Raw genomic sequence first — 20,598 nt, 5'->3', positions numbered from 1 at the left:
ACCTGTACCTCTGAAAATCTCCGTGCCGTAAACCATGCTGCTGCTGAGAGTCCTTAATAATCTGGAGAACTAGAGCCAAGATTAAGGAAAAGCTTACAGTGGCAAGAATCCAAATAATTCAAAACTTGTCCCCATTAGTTTCTATTCATATCAACCTACAGCACATTAAACACTTCTGCAATACTTAGTACATCAACTAGTAAAATTTCTTGTAACCGTTTTCAACTGTCAACTTGTCATGGGATTGGGCTAAGCATGGAGAAAATGTGGTTGCCTGAGCTGTCAATATTGTCACACACAAAAAGGAGAACATTATTAGCCATTTTGGACTGCTGAAGCGCAACAGCTGGAATAAAGCTGCTGGGTTCTAAAAGCTGGTGTCACCAAGGTGGATACCATTGATTCCAACCTGGACCCAGCATTCTACCCACTCAAGCCAATTCGGGTTATAAGTGATGTGCACTACACCTCTGTTTGCATAACCTCCGACAACTGCCAAGTGTAACTCCCCTAACTGCAGGAGACCAGGACTACCATATGTCAGCCAAGCTCCAAACTGCATAGTGATATTATGCTAAAGTTTCTCCTTTCGGAAGAACCCCTGAACGCTCTCTCCTTTTTTAAGATTCATCCAACTTAGGAAGTCCAGTGACCTTTATCTACAATTTCAGTTTTCTCAGTGCTTCTCTATAGATGTATTTTTAAATAACAAGCACTAAAAGGCCTATACCAGTAACTAAAAAGGAACAAAGAGATATATGTTTGCTAGTAAAATCAAGGTATTCTGACATCCATTTAGACAGCACCACCAATTCAAAAAGTAAAATCCCACACCTAAAACGCTGTAAACTTTTTTAAAAAGGAAAACCTTAAACCCCTGAAAATTTAACTACATTAAGATGTCAAGCTAAATGTGTTATTTCATATTTTCTCCATTTGTTATTCATTTCAAAAAGCTACAGACTAACATCACAAGCTCTGCTAAGATACACATTAATGAAAACTAGAATCTGATTCCTTCAGCTCATGTGAACAACTCCCAGCTAAATAAAATGCCTAGGGACCATTAGGATCTGCATGATAATTTATATTCAAAATAGACAACAAGCGTTTCCTCAAAGCAGTCAATCTTTGCCTCCACGTACACAGCATCAAGCTGTAATTTTTACTACCCAGTCTAGGACGGCTGTCAGACAAGAGTATTAAGTTGAAACATCAAGACCGCAGTTTCCTCTCCCCAGTTCGGTGGCTCAAGACGCCAAGGCAAGAGCTCAGCAGGGTGGCCAGAGTGTCATCCCCGTCACAAGCCCTCCAACTGGGCAGCCAGAAAACCTGCCCGATATCCTCGTGCCGCGTGAAAGAAAAGGGCATTCCTCAGCCTGGAGTCCGAGGAGGATGCGAGTAAAGGCCAGTTGGAAGGCAGACCCTGAAACTCGGACAGAGAAACTGCACCCTCGGCCTCTCCTGCCCAGGACTTGCCAGGACCCGCAGCCTCTCCCGCCCCCGGCCCGCCAGATCGACACGTAATCATTTCGTGTTAGGCCAGATTCCTCTAGGATACTCTCCAAACTCAGGCTATCCCCGAATTCTTTGTTTGCCTTTGACCCGGCTGAAGGCCGTTCGTTTTCTTTATTTTCCTCTCCACCAGCACCGCGTCCACCGCCGCTCCCGCTGCTGCCGCCACCACCACCGCCGCTCCCAGGTACCTGTTTCTCAGCAGCCATCTTGCCCTGCGCCGCAGAGCATGACGGGATAGAGGAGGCGGGGCAACTGGGGACTCCGGAGAGCAGGACCAGCCCGGACGGGCTGACGGGATAGCGGCGGACTTCGCCTCAGACGGACCGGCCCGCAGGCAGGAGCCATTTGTAGGAGCGCGCCTGCGCTTGGCCTCGGCTCTCCGGGCGCGTAATGTGCGGGGATTTCGCGGGAACCTGCAGACAGTGGCTGCTGGGATTAACTCAAGGGCGTTCCCTACCACCCGTTTAACAAGGGCTGGAGACCCCAGAGATGGACCCCTATGTCCTGCATCTCAGATCAGGGGATTCAATGCACGTCCTGCACTGAGGGGGCGAGGCGGGGGTGGGGGAGTGGACCAGGAGCCTTGGACTTTGGGTGCCGTTAACTCCTCAGGGACTGGAGAGATGGGGTTCCCACTCTTCCGGGACTAAGCACACCCCGCTTGTGAGGGAGCCCCCACTGTCTGTGTGAGAAAGAGGTGGCCAGAGCAATTACTGGCTTCATCATCAGCGTCCGGATGTGGGGACTTTGTTGGACTGCTCCAGACCTGTACCCTTCTCTGAACTTTGGAGCAGACCATCCAAGTACGGAGAAGTGTTGAGGCGAGGAAGAATATGAATCTTTGCTCTGAAAAGGGCACTGAGGGCTCTGATGTCTAGTCCTGGGCTCCAATACCAGCTCTGCCACTACTGGTTGTGAGATACTGGGCAAGTAACTTCATCTTCCTGCAGTTGGGCCCCTCCTCTGTGAAATGTGGATAACCAATTAAAACAGTTCTCATAAACATTAAATTTTTTTAAAAACTCATGTGTAAAGGCCCATTGCCTTTGAGTTGATTTGATTTCTGGGCAACCCTGTCTTAGGCTAGGTTCTCTAGGGGAGCAAAACCAGTGAAGCATATACATAAGTTATAAATACAAAAACAAAAAAACCAAGTCAGTTGCTTTCCAGTCAATTTGGATTCATAGCAAACCTATAGAACAGAGTAGAACTACCACCAGGGCTCCATACATAAATGGATAGAGGTTTACTTCAAGGAAATGGCTCAGGCAGTTGTGGAGGCTGGCAAGTCCCAGATCCATGGGTCAGGCATCAGGCTGGAAGCTTTCTCCTGACTCACTTGGTTACCAGGGCTGACGAACCCAAAATTGGCAGGTCAGGCAGTAGGTTGCTGGTTCACTGGGTTGCAGGAGCTAGTGAATCCAAAAATCTGCATGTCAAGCAGCAGGCTGCTGTCTCATGTCCCAAGAACCAGAGGTCAGGGGTTGATGAGTCAGATACAGGATCCAGAGAGAAGAGCTTTGCCAGAATATCCACATATATTGGATGCAGGCCACACCCCCAAGGAAACTCCCCTTTCAACCGATTGGCTGCTCACATCAGGTGACAAAATGGAGGATGATTACATAATACCAGCCAAACCACTGAGAATCATGCCCTAGCCAAGTTGACACATGACCTTAACCAACACACTCCACCCTTTGTCAACTTGGCAGCTGTACACATTTCCATAAACTGTATATGATCTCTAAATAAAAACAGTGATAAAGTCATACCTGCACCTAACATGATACAACTAACATAGATACAATAAAAAATGCACTAGCCCTGTTTATATCTTATATTTTATAATAAGTAATGGAATGCCCACACCACACCACTGGACCCCTAGAAATGTCACTGAGGTGGAAGGTGCCTGAATTTTTGTCAGATTTATTTCCCACCCTCTAGCATGCAACTGTTTTACCAATAAGTCTAGAGTCATTGATACTGCTTCCTTACTAGGTCCGGGAGACATAATGTCATCAACGTAATGGACCAGTGTGGCATCTTGTGGAAGGGAAGGGTGATCAAGGTCTCTGCAGACTAAATTATGACATAGGACTGGAGAGCTGATATACCTCTGAGGTAGGACATTGAAGGTGTATTGCTGGCCTTGCCAGCTGAAGGCAAACTGCTTCTAGTTATCTTACAAAACTAGAATCAAGAAAAAGGCATTGACCAGGTCAATAGCTGCACACCAGCTACCAGAAAATGTATTAATTTGCTCCAGCAATGAAATCACATCTGGAACAGCAGCTGCACTTGGAGTCACCACCTAGTAAAATTTACAATAATCCACTATCAAATTAGACTGCTATTCACTTGATCTAGAATTCTTCCACTTGTACAGATCAAGTAAACATTTAGTAGATTTCACGTCTCTTTCACTCTTAGGGACACTATGACTAGGTAGCCAATGCCATAAGTCCACACGAGGCAGACTATTCTGATTACTCCTTTGACTCCGCTATCCATTATGGTAACCATGCCCACCTTGTCTTTGTTGATTGAATGGCACCACTTAGCACCTACCACCACAGGGTCCAATCATCCCCATTGTAGTTCGGTGTCTTAATTCAATTAGGCCATCTCCCATTGTCAAATCTGACTTACATGAAATAGCAATCATAGCAATCCTCAAGGACACTGGGGCTCCCTTCACAAATTTGTTCCTCACCGTTGTGGGGAAAGGTATGTCCTCCAGGCATTCCATGGGTGGGTCTGTGGGGCCGACCTGATAAATCCACTGTAACATGCCAATTTCCCTAAGACTTTGGATAGCTTCTTCTACGGTATACCAAAGCAGGCTCGCATTTCAACTTGATTTAGCATAGATTACCACTTAAGTGGCCATTTTGAATCCGACAATCATATAGTTTACTATGCTGGGAATGACAACTCGAAGAGGAATGGTGTTGCATTCATCGTCCAAAAGAGCGTTTCAAGATCTATCCTGAAGTACAATGCTGTCAGTGATAGGATAATGTCCATACGCCTACAAGGAAGACCAGTTAATATGACTATTATTCAAATTTACACACCAACCACTAGGGTCAAAGATGAAGAAATAGAATATTTTTATCAGCTGCTACAGTCTGAAATTGATCGAACATGCATCAAGATGCATTGATAATTACCGGCGATTGGAATGTGAAAGTTGGAAACAAAGAAAGATCAGTAGTTGGAAAATATGGCCTTGGTGATAGAAACAATATCGGAGATCGAATGATAGAATTTTGCAAGACCAACGACATCTTCATTGCAAATACCTTCTTTTACCAACATAAACGGCGACTATACACATGGACCTCACCAGATGGAACACACAGAAATCAAATTGACTACATCTGTGGAAAGAGATGATGGAAAAGCTGAATATCATCAGTCAGAACAAGGCCAGGGGCCAACTGTGGAACAGACCATCAATTGCTCATATGCAAGTTCAAGCTGTAACTGAAGAAAATCAGAGCAAGTCCACGAGAGCCAAAATATGTCCTTGAGTATATCCCACCTGAATTTAGAGACCATCTCAAGAATAGACTTGTCGCATTGAACACTGGTGACCTAAGACCGGATGAGTTGTGGAATGCCATCAAGGACATCATACATGAAGAAAGCAAGAGGTCACTGAAAAGACAGGAATGAAAGAAAAGACCAAGATAGATGTCAGAGGAGACTCTGAAACTTGCTCTTGAGCGTCGAGCAGCTAAAGCAAAAGGAAGAATTGATGAAGTAAAAGAACTGAACGGAAGATTTCAAAGGGCGTCTCAAGAAGACAAAGTAAAGTATTATAATGACATGTGCAAAGAGCTGGAGGTGGAAAACCAAAAGGGAAGAATACACTTGGCATTTCTCAAGCTGAAAGAATTGAAGAAAAAATTCAAGCCTCGAGTTGCAATAATGAAGGATTCCATGGGGAAAATATTAAATGACACAGGAAGCATCAAAAGAAGATGGAAGGAATACACAGAGTCATTATACCAAAAAGAATTAGTCAATATTCAACCATTTCAAGAAGTGGCATATGATCAGGAACCAATGGTACTGAAGGAAAGAAGTCCAAGTTGCTCTGAAGGCATTGGCAAAAAAAAAACAAGGCTCCAGGAATTGACGGAATATCAATTGAGATGTTTCAACAAACAGATGCAATGCTGGAGGTGCCCACTCATCTATGCCAAGAAATGTGGAAGACAGCTTCCCGGCCAACTGACTGGAAGAGATCCATATTTATGCCTATTCCCAAGAAAGGTGATCCAACCGAACGCGGAAATTATAGAACAATATCATTAATATCACACGCAAGCAAAATTTTGCTGAAGATCATTCAAAAATGGCTGCAGCAGTATATTGACAGGGAACTGCCAGAAATTCAGGCTGGTTTCAGAAGAGGACGTGGAACCAGGGATATCATTGCTGATGTCAGATGGATCCTGGCTGAAAGCAGAGAATACCAGAAGGATGTTCACCTATGTTTTATTGACTATGCAAAGGCATTCGACTGTGTGGATCATAACAAACTATGCATAACATTGCAAAGAATGGGAATCCCAGAACACTTAATTGTGCTCATGAGGAACCTTTACACAGATCAAGAGGCAGTTGTTCAGACAGAACAAGAGGATACTGATTGGTTTAAAGTCAGGAAAGGTGTGTGTCAGGGTTGTATTCTTTCACCATACCTATTTAATCTGTATGCTGAACAAATAATCTGAGAAGCTGGACTATATGAAGAAGAATGGGGCATCAGAATTGGAGGAAGACTCATTAACAACCTGCTTTATGCAGATGACACAACCTTGCTTGCTGAAAGTGAAGAGGAGTTGAAGCACTTGCTAGTGAAGATCAAAGACCACAGCCTTCAGTGTGGATTACACCTCAACATAAAGAAAACAAAAATTCTCACAACTGGACCAATGAGCAACATCATGATAAACGGAGAAAAGATTGAAGTTGTCAAGGATTTCCTTTTAGTTGGATCCACAATCAACAGCCATGGAAGCAGCAGTCAAGAAATCAAAAGACGCATTGCATTGGGTAAATGTGCTGCACAGGACCTCTTCAAAGTGTTGAAGGGCAAAGATGTCACCCTGAAGACTAAGGCGCGCCTGACCCAGGCCATGGTATTTTCAATCGCATCATATGCATGTGAAAGCTGGACAATGAATAAGGAAGACCGAGGAAGAGTTCACGCCTTTGAGTTGTGGTGTTGGCAAAGAATATTGAATATACCATGGACTGCCAAAAGAACGAACAAATCTGTCTTGGAGGAAGTGCAGCCAGAATGCTCCTTAGAGGCAAGGATGGCGAGACTGCATCTTACACACTTTGGACATGTTGTCAGGAGGGATCAGTCCCTGGAGAAGGACATCATGCTTGGCAGAGTACAGGGTCAGCGGAAAAGAGGAAAACCCTGAACAAGGTAGATTGACACAGTGGCTGCAACAATGAGCTCAAGCATGACAACGGTTATAAGGATGGCACAGGACCGGGAAGTGTTTCGTTCTGTTGTGCACAGGGTCGCTATGAGTCGGAACAGACTCGATGGCACCTAACAAGAACAACAACAAACCACTTAATCCATTCAGAGAACCACCCAAATAAACTGAGACCCTTTCTTAACCTCTCAAGCTAAAATATTGAATGGATAATCTGTGCTTAGTGGACCTGTATCAATAAACTCAGGCTAACTCAACTTTATGTTCCTTGCACCCTTATCCCACACCCTTAGTAGCCATTTCCAAACATATTCCCCAGGTCTGTTTGTTTATATTAAAAAAGTCAAGCAGTTCTTTTGGAGTGTAACATACCTCCTCATGGGTCACACCGCACTTCACCTTTCAGGGCTCACTGGGACTTAAGTCTAGTTATAGATCTGGAAGCAAAAATGGGTGGTGGCAATGGGTCCTGGTGGCATTCAACAATGCCTTATAAGGCATCTGCCTCAGGCTATACGCCAGGCGATGCCCCAGGTGCCACCCGAGGCAATACCTTGAAGACTCTTCACATACGGCTGGGTTAATCTCATCAGACGGAGGTGGGAAAGATGATGGTTTTATTGGGAAGGGTGGCTTAGGAGACAAAGACAAAGTAATGCCTTCAGATGGGAGTAAGAACGCTGGTCTGGTTCTGTTGGCAGGAGTGATTCAATGGAATTTAGGGCCTCAATGTCCGTACCTTCATGATTATCTAACCATATATCCCCATTTCTAAGTTTTAGGATCCCATTTCTTCCCAATCAACGTCCTCACTTTAACTTCAGACACCATTCGAGGTTGGGAATTCAATTGACATAATTCAGACACTCTTATGCTAAGACTATGGGTTGGTTTTCGGCAATATCAGCTTTGTTACTACAAGAAATAATGCTTTCTTTCAGGGCACAACTGGCAACTTTTGGGTCTTTTATGTGGTGCTTGAGTGGTAACTCTGAAGCCTTGAGCTCATCCATTTCTTTCACCACTTTTTCAAGTGAAAGTAAGACCAACCAACCAGCTTTCTTACACTTCTCAGCCTGACAAAACTGTAGAATAGTATCAAACATGCAATTACCCAGAGCCTGTGTCTCACAAATATTTGATCCAACGGTGGTGATATTTTTCATATTTCTATTGCCACCTCATGCCATGGATTAACAATGCCCTCTTCACTACTGGAAGCAGAGTAGCCATCGGTACCTTTAAGACTAGCCAGACTTGAGAATCAATTAAAAAAAACTCAACCTTACAATTTTGCTCCTCTAGAACCACTCCTGGTACCAAATGTCTTAGGCTGGCTTCTCTAGAGGAACAAAACCAGTGAACTGTATATATAAATATACAGAGATTTATTCAAGGAAATGGCTCATGCAGTCATGGAGGTGGCAAGTCCCAAATCCATGGGTCAAGCATCAGGGTGGGGGCTTCTGCTGATTCATGTGGTTGCAGGGGCTGACAAATCCAAAATCAGCAGGTCAGGTGGCAGGCTGCTGGCTCATGGGGTTGTGGGAGCTGGTAGGTCCCAAAATCTGCAGGTCAGGCAGCAGGTTGCTGGCTCACATTCCAAGAATCGGAGGTCAGAGGATGACGAATCAGATGCAGGATCGAAAGGGGGTGAGCTTTGCCAGAACACCCATATATACTGGATGCAGGTCCACCCTTAAGGAAACTCTCCTTTCAAGTGTTTGGCTGCTCACATCAGATCACAAAATGGAGAATGATTAGAGAATATCTGCCAAACCAATGAGACTCATAGCCTAGCCAAGTTAACACATGACCCTAACCATCACAGGCCCTATAGGACAGAGTGGAACTGCCCCATAGGATTCCCAAGGCTGTCACCTTTACGGAAGCAGGCTACCACATCTTTCTCCCACTTAGTAGCTGTTAGGTTGCAACCACTGACCTTTCGGTTAGCAGTTAAGCTAACCACTTATCCACTGTGCCACGAGGGCTCCTTATTTTTTTTTTTTCTTTTTTAAGTAGATCTCTCAAATGTTCATCACTGATGAATGATGGCATGTAACGACCAGGGGTGGGTTATCTAACAGGCAAAGTAGCACAGGCTTACTTGTGTTTACTTACTAATCTGTAGTGAACAATTTCACATGGGTTTCACTTTGATGTGATGTGGTGAAACCCGTGTGAAATTGTTCACTACAGATTAGTAAGTAAGCACAAGTAAGTCTGTGCTTACTTTGCTTACCTTGTTTACTGAGTCATCTGCACCTGTCAGGGATTGTAAATGTGAAAAGGGGCTTTGATTCTGTAGGAAGGTGCTGTGGGGTTGGGAGACAGATGCCAGCCATACCTAGAAGCAGAATCTTTCATGTGGTAAAAAAAAAATGTGAAATTGCTCACTACATATTAGTAAGTAAGCAGAAGTAAGCCTGTGCTTACCTTGCTTATTGGATAAGCCACCCTTGCTAACAAAAACAACATATCCATACAAAACAAACAAACAAACAAACAAACCCTTTGCCATCTAGTCAATGTTACACATGTTACAGAGTAGAACTGCTCCATAGAGTTTCTTGGCTATAATCTTATGGAAGCAGATTTCCAGGACTTTCTTCCTCAGTGCTGCTGGGTCGGTTCAAACTGTCAACCTTTAGCTTAGTAGTTCAGTGCAAACTGTTTATGCCACCCAGGGACCTATATATGCATGCAATGGAATATTACTCAGTAATGAAAAGGAAGAAACCCTGGTGGCATAGTTGTTAAGAGCTATGGCTGCTAACCAAAAGGTCGGCAGTTCAAATCCACCAGGCACTCCATGGAAAGTCTATGGGGCAGTTCTACTCTGTCCTACAGGGTCACTATGAGTTGGAATCGACTAGATAACAATGGGTTTGTCTGTTTGTTTTTTAACAAAAAGGAGTGAAGTTCTGATATATGCTAAAACTTGGATGAACCCTGAGAACATTATAAGTGAAAGAAACCAGATACACACAAAACATAATTTATGAGTCTGTTATATGAATGTCAAGAATAGGCAAATCTATAAAGACAGAAAGTAGATTAGTCATTGCCTGGGGCTTGGAGGGGGAGCAGGAAGATTGGAGGGTGATAGCTAAGGGTAAGGGTTTTTTTTCGGGGCAAACAAAAACTGATGGTGGTGATGGTCTTACAACCCTGAATATACTAAAAAAATTGTATTGTGCACTTTAAAGGGGTGAACTGTGTAGTATGTGAATTATAAATTATATCTCGATGAAGCTCTTGCCAAAAAAAAGTGAGATCACATAGAGTTTTTTTTTTTTAGTAATATTTCCTTGTGTTTTTGGTGAAAGTTTACACAGCAAATTAGGTTTCCACTTAACAACTTCTATACATTTTGTTCCCTGACATTGGTTACATTTTTCACAATGTGTCAGCATTCTCATTATTTCCATTCTGGTCATTCTGTTTCCATTAATCTAGCTTCCCTTCCCCCCGCCCCTTAAGTTCTCATCTTTGCTTCAGGGTCAATGTGGAAATCTTTGTGGAAGCAGAACACCAGGCTTTTTTTCCACAGTACCGCTGGGTGGGTTCGAACCTCCGACCTTTAGGTTAGTAGCTGAGCACAAATCGTTTGCATCACCCAGGGACCTTTGGCAAGGAACAGGTGTTTAATAAATATTTACTGAAGAAATTAATGGCAAGCACTTCATAAACATAAATGGTCTTTATCTTCGTGGTCAGTGCAGAGGCAGGCAAGGGAGGGGTAAGGTTCCCTACCAAGTGGAGTGGGGAGCAGGGCTCCTGAGGGATTGAGATCCTGGGGAAAAGAGGAAAAAGCATATTCTTGACTGGGACCCATGAAACAGGGCAGGAGGAGGTGAGGCACAGATCGAGCTGCAGTGGCAGAAGGTGGCAATTTTCAGACCCAGTGAACCGTGGGGGGTTAAATTTTATAGAAACAGCAATGATTCAGCATCACAAATATCGTATGTCCTGGTGACGCAATGGCTAAGCGCTCAGCGATTCAAACCGAACCCACCAGCCCTCCAGGGAGGAAAGATCTGGCAATCTTCGGTAAGAAAAAAACCAAACCTATTGCCGTCGAGTCAATTCATAGCGACCCTATAGGACAGTAGAGCTGCCACAGAGGGTTTCCTAGGCTGTAATCTTCAAGGAGCCGTGGTGGTGCAGTGATTAAGGCGATCAACTGCTAAGTGAAGGGTGGGCAGTTCAAAACCAGTAGTGGCTTTGGGAATAAAGATGTGGCAGTCTGATTACTGCCTAGGAAACCCTATGAGGCAGTTCTACTCTGCCCTATAGGGTTGCTATGAGTCCGAAACGACTTGTTTGAACACAGGACACTTCGAGCTCAGAAGCAAATATCTGAGTGTTTTCGCAGCCTGTGCAAGGTACCTGGGCACCCGGGAACACGTGCTGGTGCAGGCCAACTTTGACTCCCTTCTTTCTATTTCGTATTTCCTCCAAGTTCTTTTGAGGTATCTGAACAGGGTACATTAGAGAAAGGAGAGAAGAACTTGTTTCATTCAGATTCACCTAATTGGCTTCAGCTTCTAACGTACATCTCTTTCCACTCTTACCAGAGCCCTCTTAGAAGGGGGTACTATCATCCCTATATTGCAGCTGAGGAAACTGAGGCACAGCACCAGGGACAGAGCCTGACACACAATAGATGCTCAGTAGAAATTTATTACATTGAATTGGAGAGAAAAACGTTCAATGGCAGGAAGAAGAGAAAGAGATGACGCAAATCAAGTTTCCTCAGAACCTCCCTCCCTCCCTCCTCCCCGCCGCTGTTCTCTGGGGTTCCTGCGAAGCCTGGGGCTCAGTCCTGCGTCCCAGGAATTAGAAATGGGAAGAGGCGTGGATCACTCCGCGGGCCCATTCCCGCGCCCCTCGCCCTCGCCTGCCTCTTGTCACCCTCCCCAGCCTTCCGGGGCGATCGGAAACTCTTTCGAGGGCGCCCCTCTTCCCGTGTCCGCAGGTCCTGCCCGCCCGTCAGGCTGCGTGGAAGCGCCGAAGCACGCAGGGACCCGGGCGGGAGCTCGTTCACTGCGGCGCACACACAGTCCCAGAGGTCGGTCCCTCAGCCGCTCGAGCTCAGCCGGGCACAGCTTGGCCCCGGGGCGGGAGCGCGCCGACGAGGCCGGAGGGCAGGGGTGCAGGCAGGAGCGCGGTCCTCGGCCCGGCGGTGCGCTGCCAGCCCTCCGCCCTGACCCCTGCCCCCCGCGCAGCCGGCTGCCGCGGGGACAATCCCACCCCGGGAGGCTCGCTTCTCCCCCTGCCCCAGCGAGCCCTCACCCGAGCCCAGCTGGCCGCGGCCAGGCGCCCTCCGCCGGCAGCTTCGCGGAGTCGCGCTGGGCCCTGCAGTGGCCGAGCCACCCGCGCTGCGCGCTCGCCGAGACCCAGACGGCGGCGGGAGCCGAGAGCCGCGAGCTCGGGGGCATCATGAACGGCTCGGGTGGCCCGGGCGTGGAGGACGCCAGAGAGATAGGCGGTGGCGGCTGGCAGCCAGGGGCGGTCATCGTGCCCACGCGTCTTCGCGCTCTTCTTCCTCGTGGGCACCGTCGGCAACGCGCTAGTGCTGGCCGTGCTGCTGCGCGGGGGCTAGGCGGTCACCACCACCGACTTGTTCGTCCTCAACCTGGGCGTGGCCGACTTGGGCTTCATCGTGTGCTGCGTGCCCTTTCAGGCCACCATCTACACCCTGGACGGCTGGGTGTTTGGCTGGTTGCTTTGCAAGGCTGTGCACTTCCTCCTCTTCCTCACCATGCAGGTCAGCAGCTTCACGCTGGCCGCCGTCTCCCTGGAGAGGTGAGCAGGAGCTCTAGCGGCCCCGGAGGTCGGGAACTCAGGCGGCACCTGGTGAGGGGTGGCGGGCCTGGAGGTCAAGGAGGGACGCTCTGGGAGTCGGAGGGGGCGCTAAGAAAGTAAAGGGACCCGGAGGGAGTGGAAGAAAGGTGGGGACCCAGGAGAAGGAGGAGTAAGAATGGGGGACCGCAGCGTTCCTCGATATGTGCGTCGTTCTCCGGGCCTCGAAGGCTGGAGCGCTCTGCTCCCCGGAGCAGCTGGCGCTTTACAAAGCGCAACGTTTCCCGTTACAAAGCGCTTCTGCATGCTTCCTCAAGCTTAGGCTTAACACCCTACATGTTGGGATGTGAAGGAGCAGCCCATCGAAAAGTCAGCAGTTCGAACCCACGAGCTGCTCCGCGGGAGAAAGATGTGACAGTCTGCTGTAAAGGTTTACAGCCTTAGAAACTCTATAGGGCAGTTCTACTCTGTTCTGTAGGGTCTCTGTGAGACCCAATTGACTCTACAGCAATGGGAATGGGATGTTGGGATGGAGGGGTTACTGTGCCCAATTTATAGAGAAAGTGACTTGCTCAGAGTCGCCAGTAGTTGTGTGACTGAAGCCAAAGGTCGGTCTCTTAACACCAAACTCAGCCATCTCCACCGCGGTCGAACTCGCCTCGAAACCAAAGTCTGGTTGCTCCGCGCAGCCTGCTCAGGTCCAGACTGTGGATCTTGGGGCCTCTAGCTCCGTCCCAGTCCCCTCTGCGCCCGACCTCCTGACCTCGGGACGGGGGAGGGAAGAGGAGCCGAGCTGTCTGAGAGGCACTTTCGGGAAAGAGCGGGGACTGAGGGTGGAGCTTGGAGGGAACCAGGACCCCTCCTGGGAGGAAATTGGAGTCCGCCTCTTTTTTTTTTTCCCCCGGTATACCCCCGCCCACTCCCTTCCCTTGTTCTCCACATCTCTCTAGGAGAAGCAGCGCGGTGAGGTGAGGCCACACTTCCCATACTCCCCTTCCCCCCGCCCCCCCCGCCCCCCGCCCCGTCCAGTTCCCCTTGAGCGCGAAGTGGGTTCCAACTGCGCTGCTGAAACCCCTGGAGCGTCGGCTTGCCTCGGGGATTCCTTCGCTCTACCTTGCCCGACTTGCCTCCAGGCGGCCTGCTAGAGCCGCAGGCTCCAGAGCCTGCCTCCTATGGCACAGTCACGGGTGGGTAGTCACAATTAGGCCCTCAGAGCTCCAAAGCCGGTGCTCCAACCTTTAGCCCCCCGTGGCTTCGGCGTGTCCTCCCGAGTGAAGCCTGTCCTTGTTCGGAATCCTTGGGGAAGTAGGTGAGTGGCCTAGACTCACGCCTTTCCTACAATCGGGGCGCCCAATGTCTCGGCGCCGCTGGGAGTGAGAGAGAGAGAGAGGGTTGGGGCTCAAGGAGCAGGAGTCGCGGCCCCGCCTGCGCCAATGACTAGCTCATCTGAGGTCTCCCCTGGGCTTGACACACAGGTACTGGCCATCCGCTACCCGCTGCACTCCCGCGCGCTGCGCACGCCCCGAAACGCGCTGGTGGCCATCGGGCTCATCAGGGGGCTGTCGCTGCTCTTCTCCGGGCCCTACCTGAGTTACTACCGCCAGTCGCAGCTGGCCAACCTGACCGTGTGCCACCCGGCGTGGAGCGCTCCTCGCCGTCGCGCCATGGACCCCTGCACCTTCGTTTTCAGCTACCTGCTGCCGGTGCTGGTGCTCGGCTTGACCTACGCGCTAACACTGCGCTACCTCTGGCGCGCCGTCGATCCAGTGTCCCCCGGCTGGAGCTCCTGGCGCGCCAAGCGCAAAGTGACACGCATGATCGTCCTCGTGGCCGCGCTCTTCTGCCTGTGCTGGATGCCCCACCGCGCGCTCATCCTCTGCGTCTGGTTCGGCCGCTTCGCGGTAACGCGTGCCACCTACGCGCTGCGCGTTCTCTCGCATCGTGTCTCCTACGCCAATTCGTGCGTCAACCCCATCGTTTACGAGCTCCTCTCCAAGCACTTCCGCAAGGGCTTCCCCAAGACCTGCGCGGGCCTGTTGCGCCGAACCCCTCGCCGCGCCTTGGGCCGCGTGTGTATCGCCGCGCCCGGCACCCACAGCTGCAGCATGCTGGAGCGCGAGTCCACAGACCTGACGCACGTGAGCGAGGCGGCCACGCCCCTCGCCCCGGCCCCGGAGACTCCCGTCTGGCTGGACCAAAAGGCTTCCAAAGCCGTCCTGACAGTCAACTGACCTGAGGGCACTTGGGCGGGGGGTTGGGGGGCTGGAGGGTGGGGGAACTTGGGTACTGAAGGGTTGGAGCTGTAGGTTGTGGGGTAGTGAGGGGGGTTCGTCTGCTAATAAAACGCACAAACCATTTCACATGCAGCGACGCAGTGTGTCCTGAGGCCCTGGTCGTGGGAAGAGCCTCTGGGACTCCACAGGCTGCTCTCAATGGGTGGGTGCGGGGCGTTTTGCTTAACTGTCTAGAGAGGTGCCCCTTCCACCGAAGGCAGCAAAAATCTCTGAGGCTGGGAGTGTGGGATGGCCAGCCAAGGCCTTTTGCGCGTGTTGGTTAAGAAGACGCCAAAGATCGCCAAGCCAGCAGCCATCGCGTGCGACGGAGACAGGCAGAGTATTTAAAACGCATTCGATAAAGTCGGTCGATGGATGACAGACTCAGACACTACCTGTATTCTAGTCGCGTTTGTGAGCTGGCGTGTGGTGGACCCTCGCCGGCTCCCAGCTTCCTGTGACCACTTTGAATCTCGGCAGCCCAATCAGCACCCACCAACTTTCAGCCTTGGGGTTCCATCCCTCCTTGCCCTCGGCCTGGATCAGGTTTCCAGTGACTCCGTCTCTCCGGGCCAGGAAACCCTTCCCCAAGGCCGGTTGCGGTCTGAGGCACACAGCAGGGGCCCCAAGGCATTGCAGGGCTGGGGCTGACTGATCTCCCAGCCCGGCAAGAGTAAAGATCCAGGGCTTTGCTCCTGAGCTGGCCGCTGCCTGCCCCTGGATTTTCCTCACTACCGGAGTTTCTGAGCGAAGAAGCTTTACATGAAATAGGTTCAATGTTTAAGGAAATAGGGAGACTCTGGAATTTGTGCCCATACCTGAGCGCAGGGCACTTTAGGCCAACGGATGGGGTACTTAGCTAGGAGGCTGCCAGCCACTGAACCTGAGGCCTGCAGAATCTTGCCCTGGTTGGAAGGACCCAGTCAGGGAGAGGTGTGTGTGTGGGGCGGGGGGGTCCTGCCCTTGAATGGCAACAGGTCCCAGGTGGTGGAAATGAAGCGGGACAGGGAAACATAGCAGGTGCAGGATGCGTGGGGCGGTTCCTAGGCTTTGTCTTCAGTGTTTGCCAAACGAGGGTGGGGGTAAGGGTGCCAAGTCCAAGGCCCCAAAGTCCCTGCACAGAACAGCTGCCTCCCACAGCTCTGTCCACCCTCTGACCAACTGCCCAGTCCCCAAGTGACTGGGATAAAGGTCATAGCTTAGGCTTCGCTGTCCCAGTGAGCCCGTTGGTGCAGCCCCTACAATGGCCCTGTGGCTGCTGCTCCATCTCACCTTCCTGGGGCTCAGCAGCCATTGGCTCTTGGTTCAGGGGCACAGCCCCTGTGTGCCCACAACCGGTGGGTGGAGGGGCGAGGTCAGATCTTCGGGATTTGGGTTCCTAGGGTACCTGGGTGACTGCTACCTCCATCCCCCAGCCTGGCCAGCCCTCTTCAGCCTCGACTCACTGGAGAAGGCGCAGGAATCCCTCCAGATCCCGAGCAACGGGAGCGCACCGCTGCTGGTGGCCGTGGAGGTGTTCATGTCCAACGTGTTTAATGTGGTGAGCACACAGGTTGGGAGGGTGCGGGCCTAAGGCCGGGCTGGGGTCAGTGCAGGCCTCAGACCCGAGAGTGCTGGGCTCTCCCACCTCCTCTGGCATGCAGCACCCACCCCCAAGGTGACCCACTGCCACCCTCTCCCAGGACATCCTGCGGTACACAGTGTCCTCCATGCTGCTGCTTCGGCTGGTGAGTGCCCATGGGGGAGGGGGTAGGAGAATCCTGCTCTGAGTGCAGCTTTGTAGCAGCGGCCTTCAGCACCCCGCCGGGCTGCACAGGCATGCACCTGCCCGGGGCACAAGCCTCAGGGAGCCTTGTGTCCCCAGTCCTGGCTGGATACCCGACTGGCCTGGAACAAGAGTGCACACCCGTGGCACATGGTCACGCTGCCCTGGGACTCACTCTGGACCCCAGGACTCATCATTCAGGAGTCGTAAGTGAGACAAGGACGCTGGTCCTAAGACCCTGCTGCGCATGCTGTCCCCCATCTACAACCCAAGGCATCTTTGTGAACACCTGGTTCTGGGGCCCCCAGCCTGCCCTCCTCTCCTGAATCAGATGATAGCCAGGCCTGCGGGGCTGGGCCTCCGGCTGTGGGGCTCCCCCCGCTCCCTCCGCAGGCTCTGGGTGGACTGGCGGGATCAGAGCCCACGGGCTCGAGTGGACCCAGACGGCAACGTGGAGCTCTACTTAGCCCTAACCACAGAGACCAACTGCGACTTCGAGCTACTCCGATTCCCCTGGGATCAGAGCGACTGTACCCTCAGCTTCTTCGCACTGAGCAACTCTGGTGCTGCCCTGGGGCTGGAGTAGATGGCAGGACGGGTGGGGGGCTCCCGGGTCTGTGTTCACACCAGTTACCCCAGCCTTAGCGGGGCTGAGGGGATCCTAGAGCAGAACATGCTTCTCACCCTTCACCTCCCATCACTTCCCAGCAGTCCCACATCCTAGTTCTCTGCACTCAGCTGTAGCCCAGGAGCCCTTCTCTAGGGGCTCGGTCCCAAACAGGTTTTGCAGCAGCCCCACAATCCTGTGATCCGTCTTCTCACCTCCCCCTCTGGTACCCCAGCCCATGGCCCTGCACAGCCAGGGCTGAGCAGCACTAGCAGGTGCCAGTGTCAAGCCAGGGGCTCAGGCTGCTGAGCCCTCTCCTAGACACCTCCCAAAGGTGCAGCCACCCTGTAACTAGGCCACAGGCTGGTCAGGTCACCTCCAGCTTGGCAGAGAAGTCTCATCATTCTCTTGTACTCTCTCCTCAGTGAAGAACCACATCCATGCGTGAGATGACGTGCTGGTTGTTAGTCTGTAACCACACACCTCAATGAGGTGGTACACAGTGCATTTATTTGTACAATGAAAATTCATCCATGAATCTCATAAGGCCCCTTCCCCTAAATGGAGACAAAATAAGATTTGGGAAGCCCTCTTGGCTGCAGTTTTATCTTCGAGACCCCCTTGCCTTAAATCCTATCCTTCTGCAGGAATCTCCATCACCCCGGGCTCCAGTCTGTCCCTGCCCCCACTCCCCACAGCCATCTGGGCTGGGGTATCTTTTTCCTAGTTGGCCCCTCTCATCCCCATCCCTCCAGTGACAGAGCTGGAGTTCCAGGCCCACGCGGTCAACGAGATTGTGAGCGTCAAGAGGGAGTACGTGGTTCAGGATTTGAAAGCCCAAGTCTCACCCTGGCAGCCGGTGCCTAACTTCCAGGTGACGGTGAGTTGGGAGGATGCAGAGCAAGGGACAGGACACCACCTCCTGCTGCCTGCCCCCCCGCACCCCCCAGAAAGCCCCCTCTGCATTCCTTCCAGCTGCGCCTACAGAACACAGCGCTAAAGACCATCATTGCTCTGTTGGTCCCTGGGGAGGCGCTGCTGTTGGCCGACCTGTGTGGGGGGCTGCTGCCCCTCCAGGCCACCGAGCGCCTGGGCTACAAGGTGACCCTGCTGCTAAGCTACCTGGTCTTCCACTCGTCCCTGGTGCAGGCACTGCCCAGCTCCTCCTCGTGCAACCCACTGCTCAGTAAGCCTGGCACCCTTGTGGGCCCTGTGCAGCGAGGCTCTGCCTGGCCTGCTCCTCTCCCCCACGCTGCTGTCCCCCGAACCGGGGGGGCTCGCCCAGCCTCCTGGGCCCCAGAGGTGCTGGCCCCTGACCTTCCCTCCTCGTCCCCCCCAGTTTACTACTTCACCGTCCTGCTGTTGCTGCTCTTCCTTAGCACCATAGAGACCGCACTGCTGGCCGCGTTGCTGGCCCGGGACAGGCAGGGGACTGAGGCCAGCCCCAGCCCCACCTCAAGAGGGGAGCAGCAAGTTGGCGGGAATCCAGGTGGGCAGGGCCCAGGGAGGGTGGCTGAGGCCTTTCCTGGGGCTTCAGAATGAGGCCTGGGAGCAGGTTTGACAGGGCAGAGCCGGCAGGCTGCACTCCAGGGGCTGGGGGTGACTAGGCTGAGTTCAGAGGCTCCCAGTAAGCACTCTGCCGGCTCTCCTGTCCTGGGCTCTACTATTCCTCCTCTGGAGGAGGCAGGTCTGGAGCAGGGACCAGCTCAGCCTTCCTGAGGGCCCACAGAGACGTGAGACTCCCCGAGATACGTCTGTACCTGTAGAGCCTCTCTGGGGTGGGGGTATCTCTTCAACACGAGATGGTCTAGAAGGGGCCAGACCATTCAGTCAGCGAACCTAAGACAGCACACACAGGCTGGCTACCCTGGGGCTCTGTGGGTGGAGGCCGCCACTCCTCTGGGCCATTGAGCGCACTGGCTACAAGGTGACCCTCTGATGGGTTACCTCGTCTGGGGAAGCCCTGAAGGTCATCTTCTTTCCCTGCATCTCCCCCCACAGGATCCCCCAGAGGAGGAAAGGGGCCGGGAAGGAGCTGGGCTGAAGCCGTTGACCGCATCTTTTTCCGGGTGTATGCGGCTGGGGTTGTGTGTAGCCAAGTCATCTTTGTTGGCATCTGGATGTGGGCAGTGTGCAAGTCAGACCCAGCCCCTGGCATGGCTGTGCCCCATGGCGGGCAGCCCAGGCCGGATTGGAGCAACACAGGAGGGCCCTTAAGTGCCAGGCTGCCAACCTGAAGATGGGGTTGGCTTCCCTGGGGTGGGGGAGGGCCTGACAGGGTCTCTGGAGAGAAGAGGAGGAGTCGGCTCTCTTTCCAAACCCATGCCCCAGGTCTCCTTTCTGTCAGCATGCCAGCAGAGAGGAAAATAAACCTACTTCCCAAGTGCAAGTGCACCCCAGGGTCTAGTTTTTACCGAACTCAGCTCTTCACTCTCGTCCTAAGCAGGAGGGGCCCCACTTTGCCCCTGACCCCCAGTCCGCCCTGAACTTCCTACCACAGTCCACCAGTCACCCAGCCCCCATCCAGGTAGACTAATGGTTCCTTCTGCCACCACTGTTGCTTGGCCCTGGGCCAGGAGGCACTGACACTGGGGACAGGAGGCAGAGGCCTGAGACTTGGGCCCAGAAAGTGCCTCCCTGTGTGTGCCAGCCCCCAGAGGGCGTGGAGGGAAAGCAGTGCTGCCTCCAGCTACCCAGGGTGCCCCTGGGGGAACATCCCAGCCCTCAGGACTGCACCAAATTTTGGGAGAGTGGGTCTGCCCTGCTTGTTCCTCTGGCTGCTACATGGCCTGCTCCTCTGAGCCCCGCCCAGGTTTCTAGGTAGAAGGGGGAGTCCAGCTCTGACTAGATGGGGGTGGGGCTGTTCTGCCCTCTGCTCCTGGAACACAGGGGAGGCAGCTGTGGGCCCAAGGCCTCTGTCTTCCCTCTCTCTTCCTTCCTGTCTCAAGCCACCACGTGGCTTCTCAGGCTGCAGTCAGGGTCACAAACCCCAAGCTGTGATGGGTCTCCAGTGTCTGGGGAGAGTGCTGGGAACATGGGCTTCAGGAAAGACGTGAAAACCAGAGCTCGAGGGCTGATGGGTGGGGCTCCTGGCTAGGGCAGCAAAGAAAGGTCCCTGTCCCAAATGACTTCAAACTCACCCGGCTG

The 20,598-nt window shown here is 52.0% G+C and overlaps 3 protein-coding genes across 4 annotated transcripts in view; 2 read left to right on the top strand and 1 right to left on the bottom strand.

Moving 5' to 3' along the window:
• Positions 1-1,739, bottom strand: part of SRP68 (signal recognition particle 68) — a 44,368-nt gene extending 42,629 nt beyond the window's left edge. The window contains exons 1-2 of one of the 2 annotated variants that reach the window (XM_003417249.4): positions 1,562-1,739; positions 3-69 (exon numbers count right to left, since the gene is read on the bottom strand). In XM_003417249.4, coding sequence (XP_003417297.1) covers positions 3-69; positions 1,562-1,724 — 230 coding nt within the window. In that variant the 5' untranslated portion in view covers positions 1,725-1,739. The remainder of the gene's footprint in view (positions 1-2; positions 70-1,561) is intronic. The other variant, XM_064270714.1, reaches the window with a different exon arrangement.
• Positions 1,740-12,443: 10,704 nt separating this feature from the next.
• Positions 12,444-15,059, top strand: GALR2 (galanin receptor 2). The gene is given in 4 exon segments (XM_064270712.1): positions 12,444-12,530; positions 12,532-12,809; position 13,285; positions 14,282-15,059. Coding segments are annotated over 4 exon segments (1,122 nt in total). The 3' UTR covers positions 15,038-15,059.
• A 693-nt stretch (positions 15,060-15,752) lies between these two features.
• On the top strand, positions 15,753-19,907 carry ZACN (zinc activated ion channel). The gene is made up of 8 exons (XM_064270713.1): positions 15,753-16,619; positions 16,762-16,806; positions 16,944-17,050; positions 17,238-17,407; positions 18,207-18,331; positions 18,427-18,637; positions 18,791-18,947; positions 19,433-19,907. Exons 1-8 carry the CDS (start codon positions 16,323-16,325, stop codon positions 19,686-19,688), a joined length of 1,368 nt encoding a protein of 455 aa, XP_064126783.1. The 5' UTR covers positions 15,753-16,322; the 3' UTR covers positions 19,689-19,907.
• Positions 19,908-20,598: the final 691 nt, after the last annotated feature.

The sequence above is a fragment of the Loxodonta africana genome, chromosome 18 (assembly GCF_030014295.1).
Source record: "Loxodonta africana isolate mLoxAfr1 chromosome 18, mLoxAfr1.hap2, whole genome shotgun sequence".
NCBI lineage: Eukaryota > Metazoa > Chordata > Mammalia > Proboscidea > Elephantidae > Loxodonta > Loxodonta africana.
The sequence above is the reverse complement of the archived record's forward strand: the minus strand, read 5'-3'. Positions and strand labels throughout refer to the sequence as shown.

Coding starts and splice junctions, on each gene's coding strand:
- ZACN (XM_064270713.1), top strand. CDS start 16,323: ATGGCCCTGTGGCTGCTGCTCCATCTCACCTTCCTGGGGCTCAGCAGC. Junction 17,408..18,206: donor CTTCGCACTGAGCAACTCTG/GTGCTGCCCTGG, acceptor CCATCCCTCCAG/TGACAGAGCTGGAGTTCCAG. Junction 18,948..19,432: donor GGCGGGAATCCAGGTGGGCA/GGGCCCAGGGAG, acceptor GTCATCTTCTTT/CCCTGCATCTCCCCCCACAG.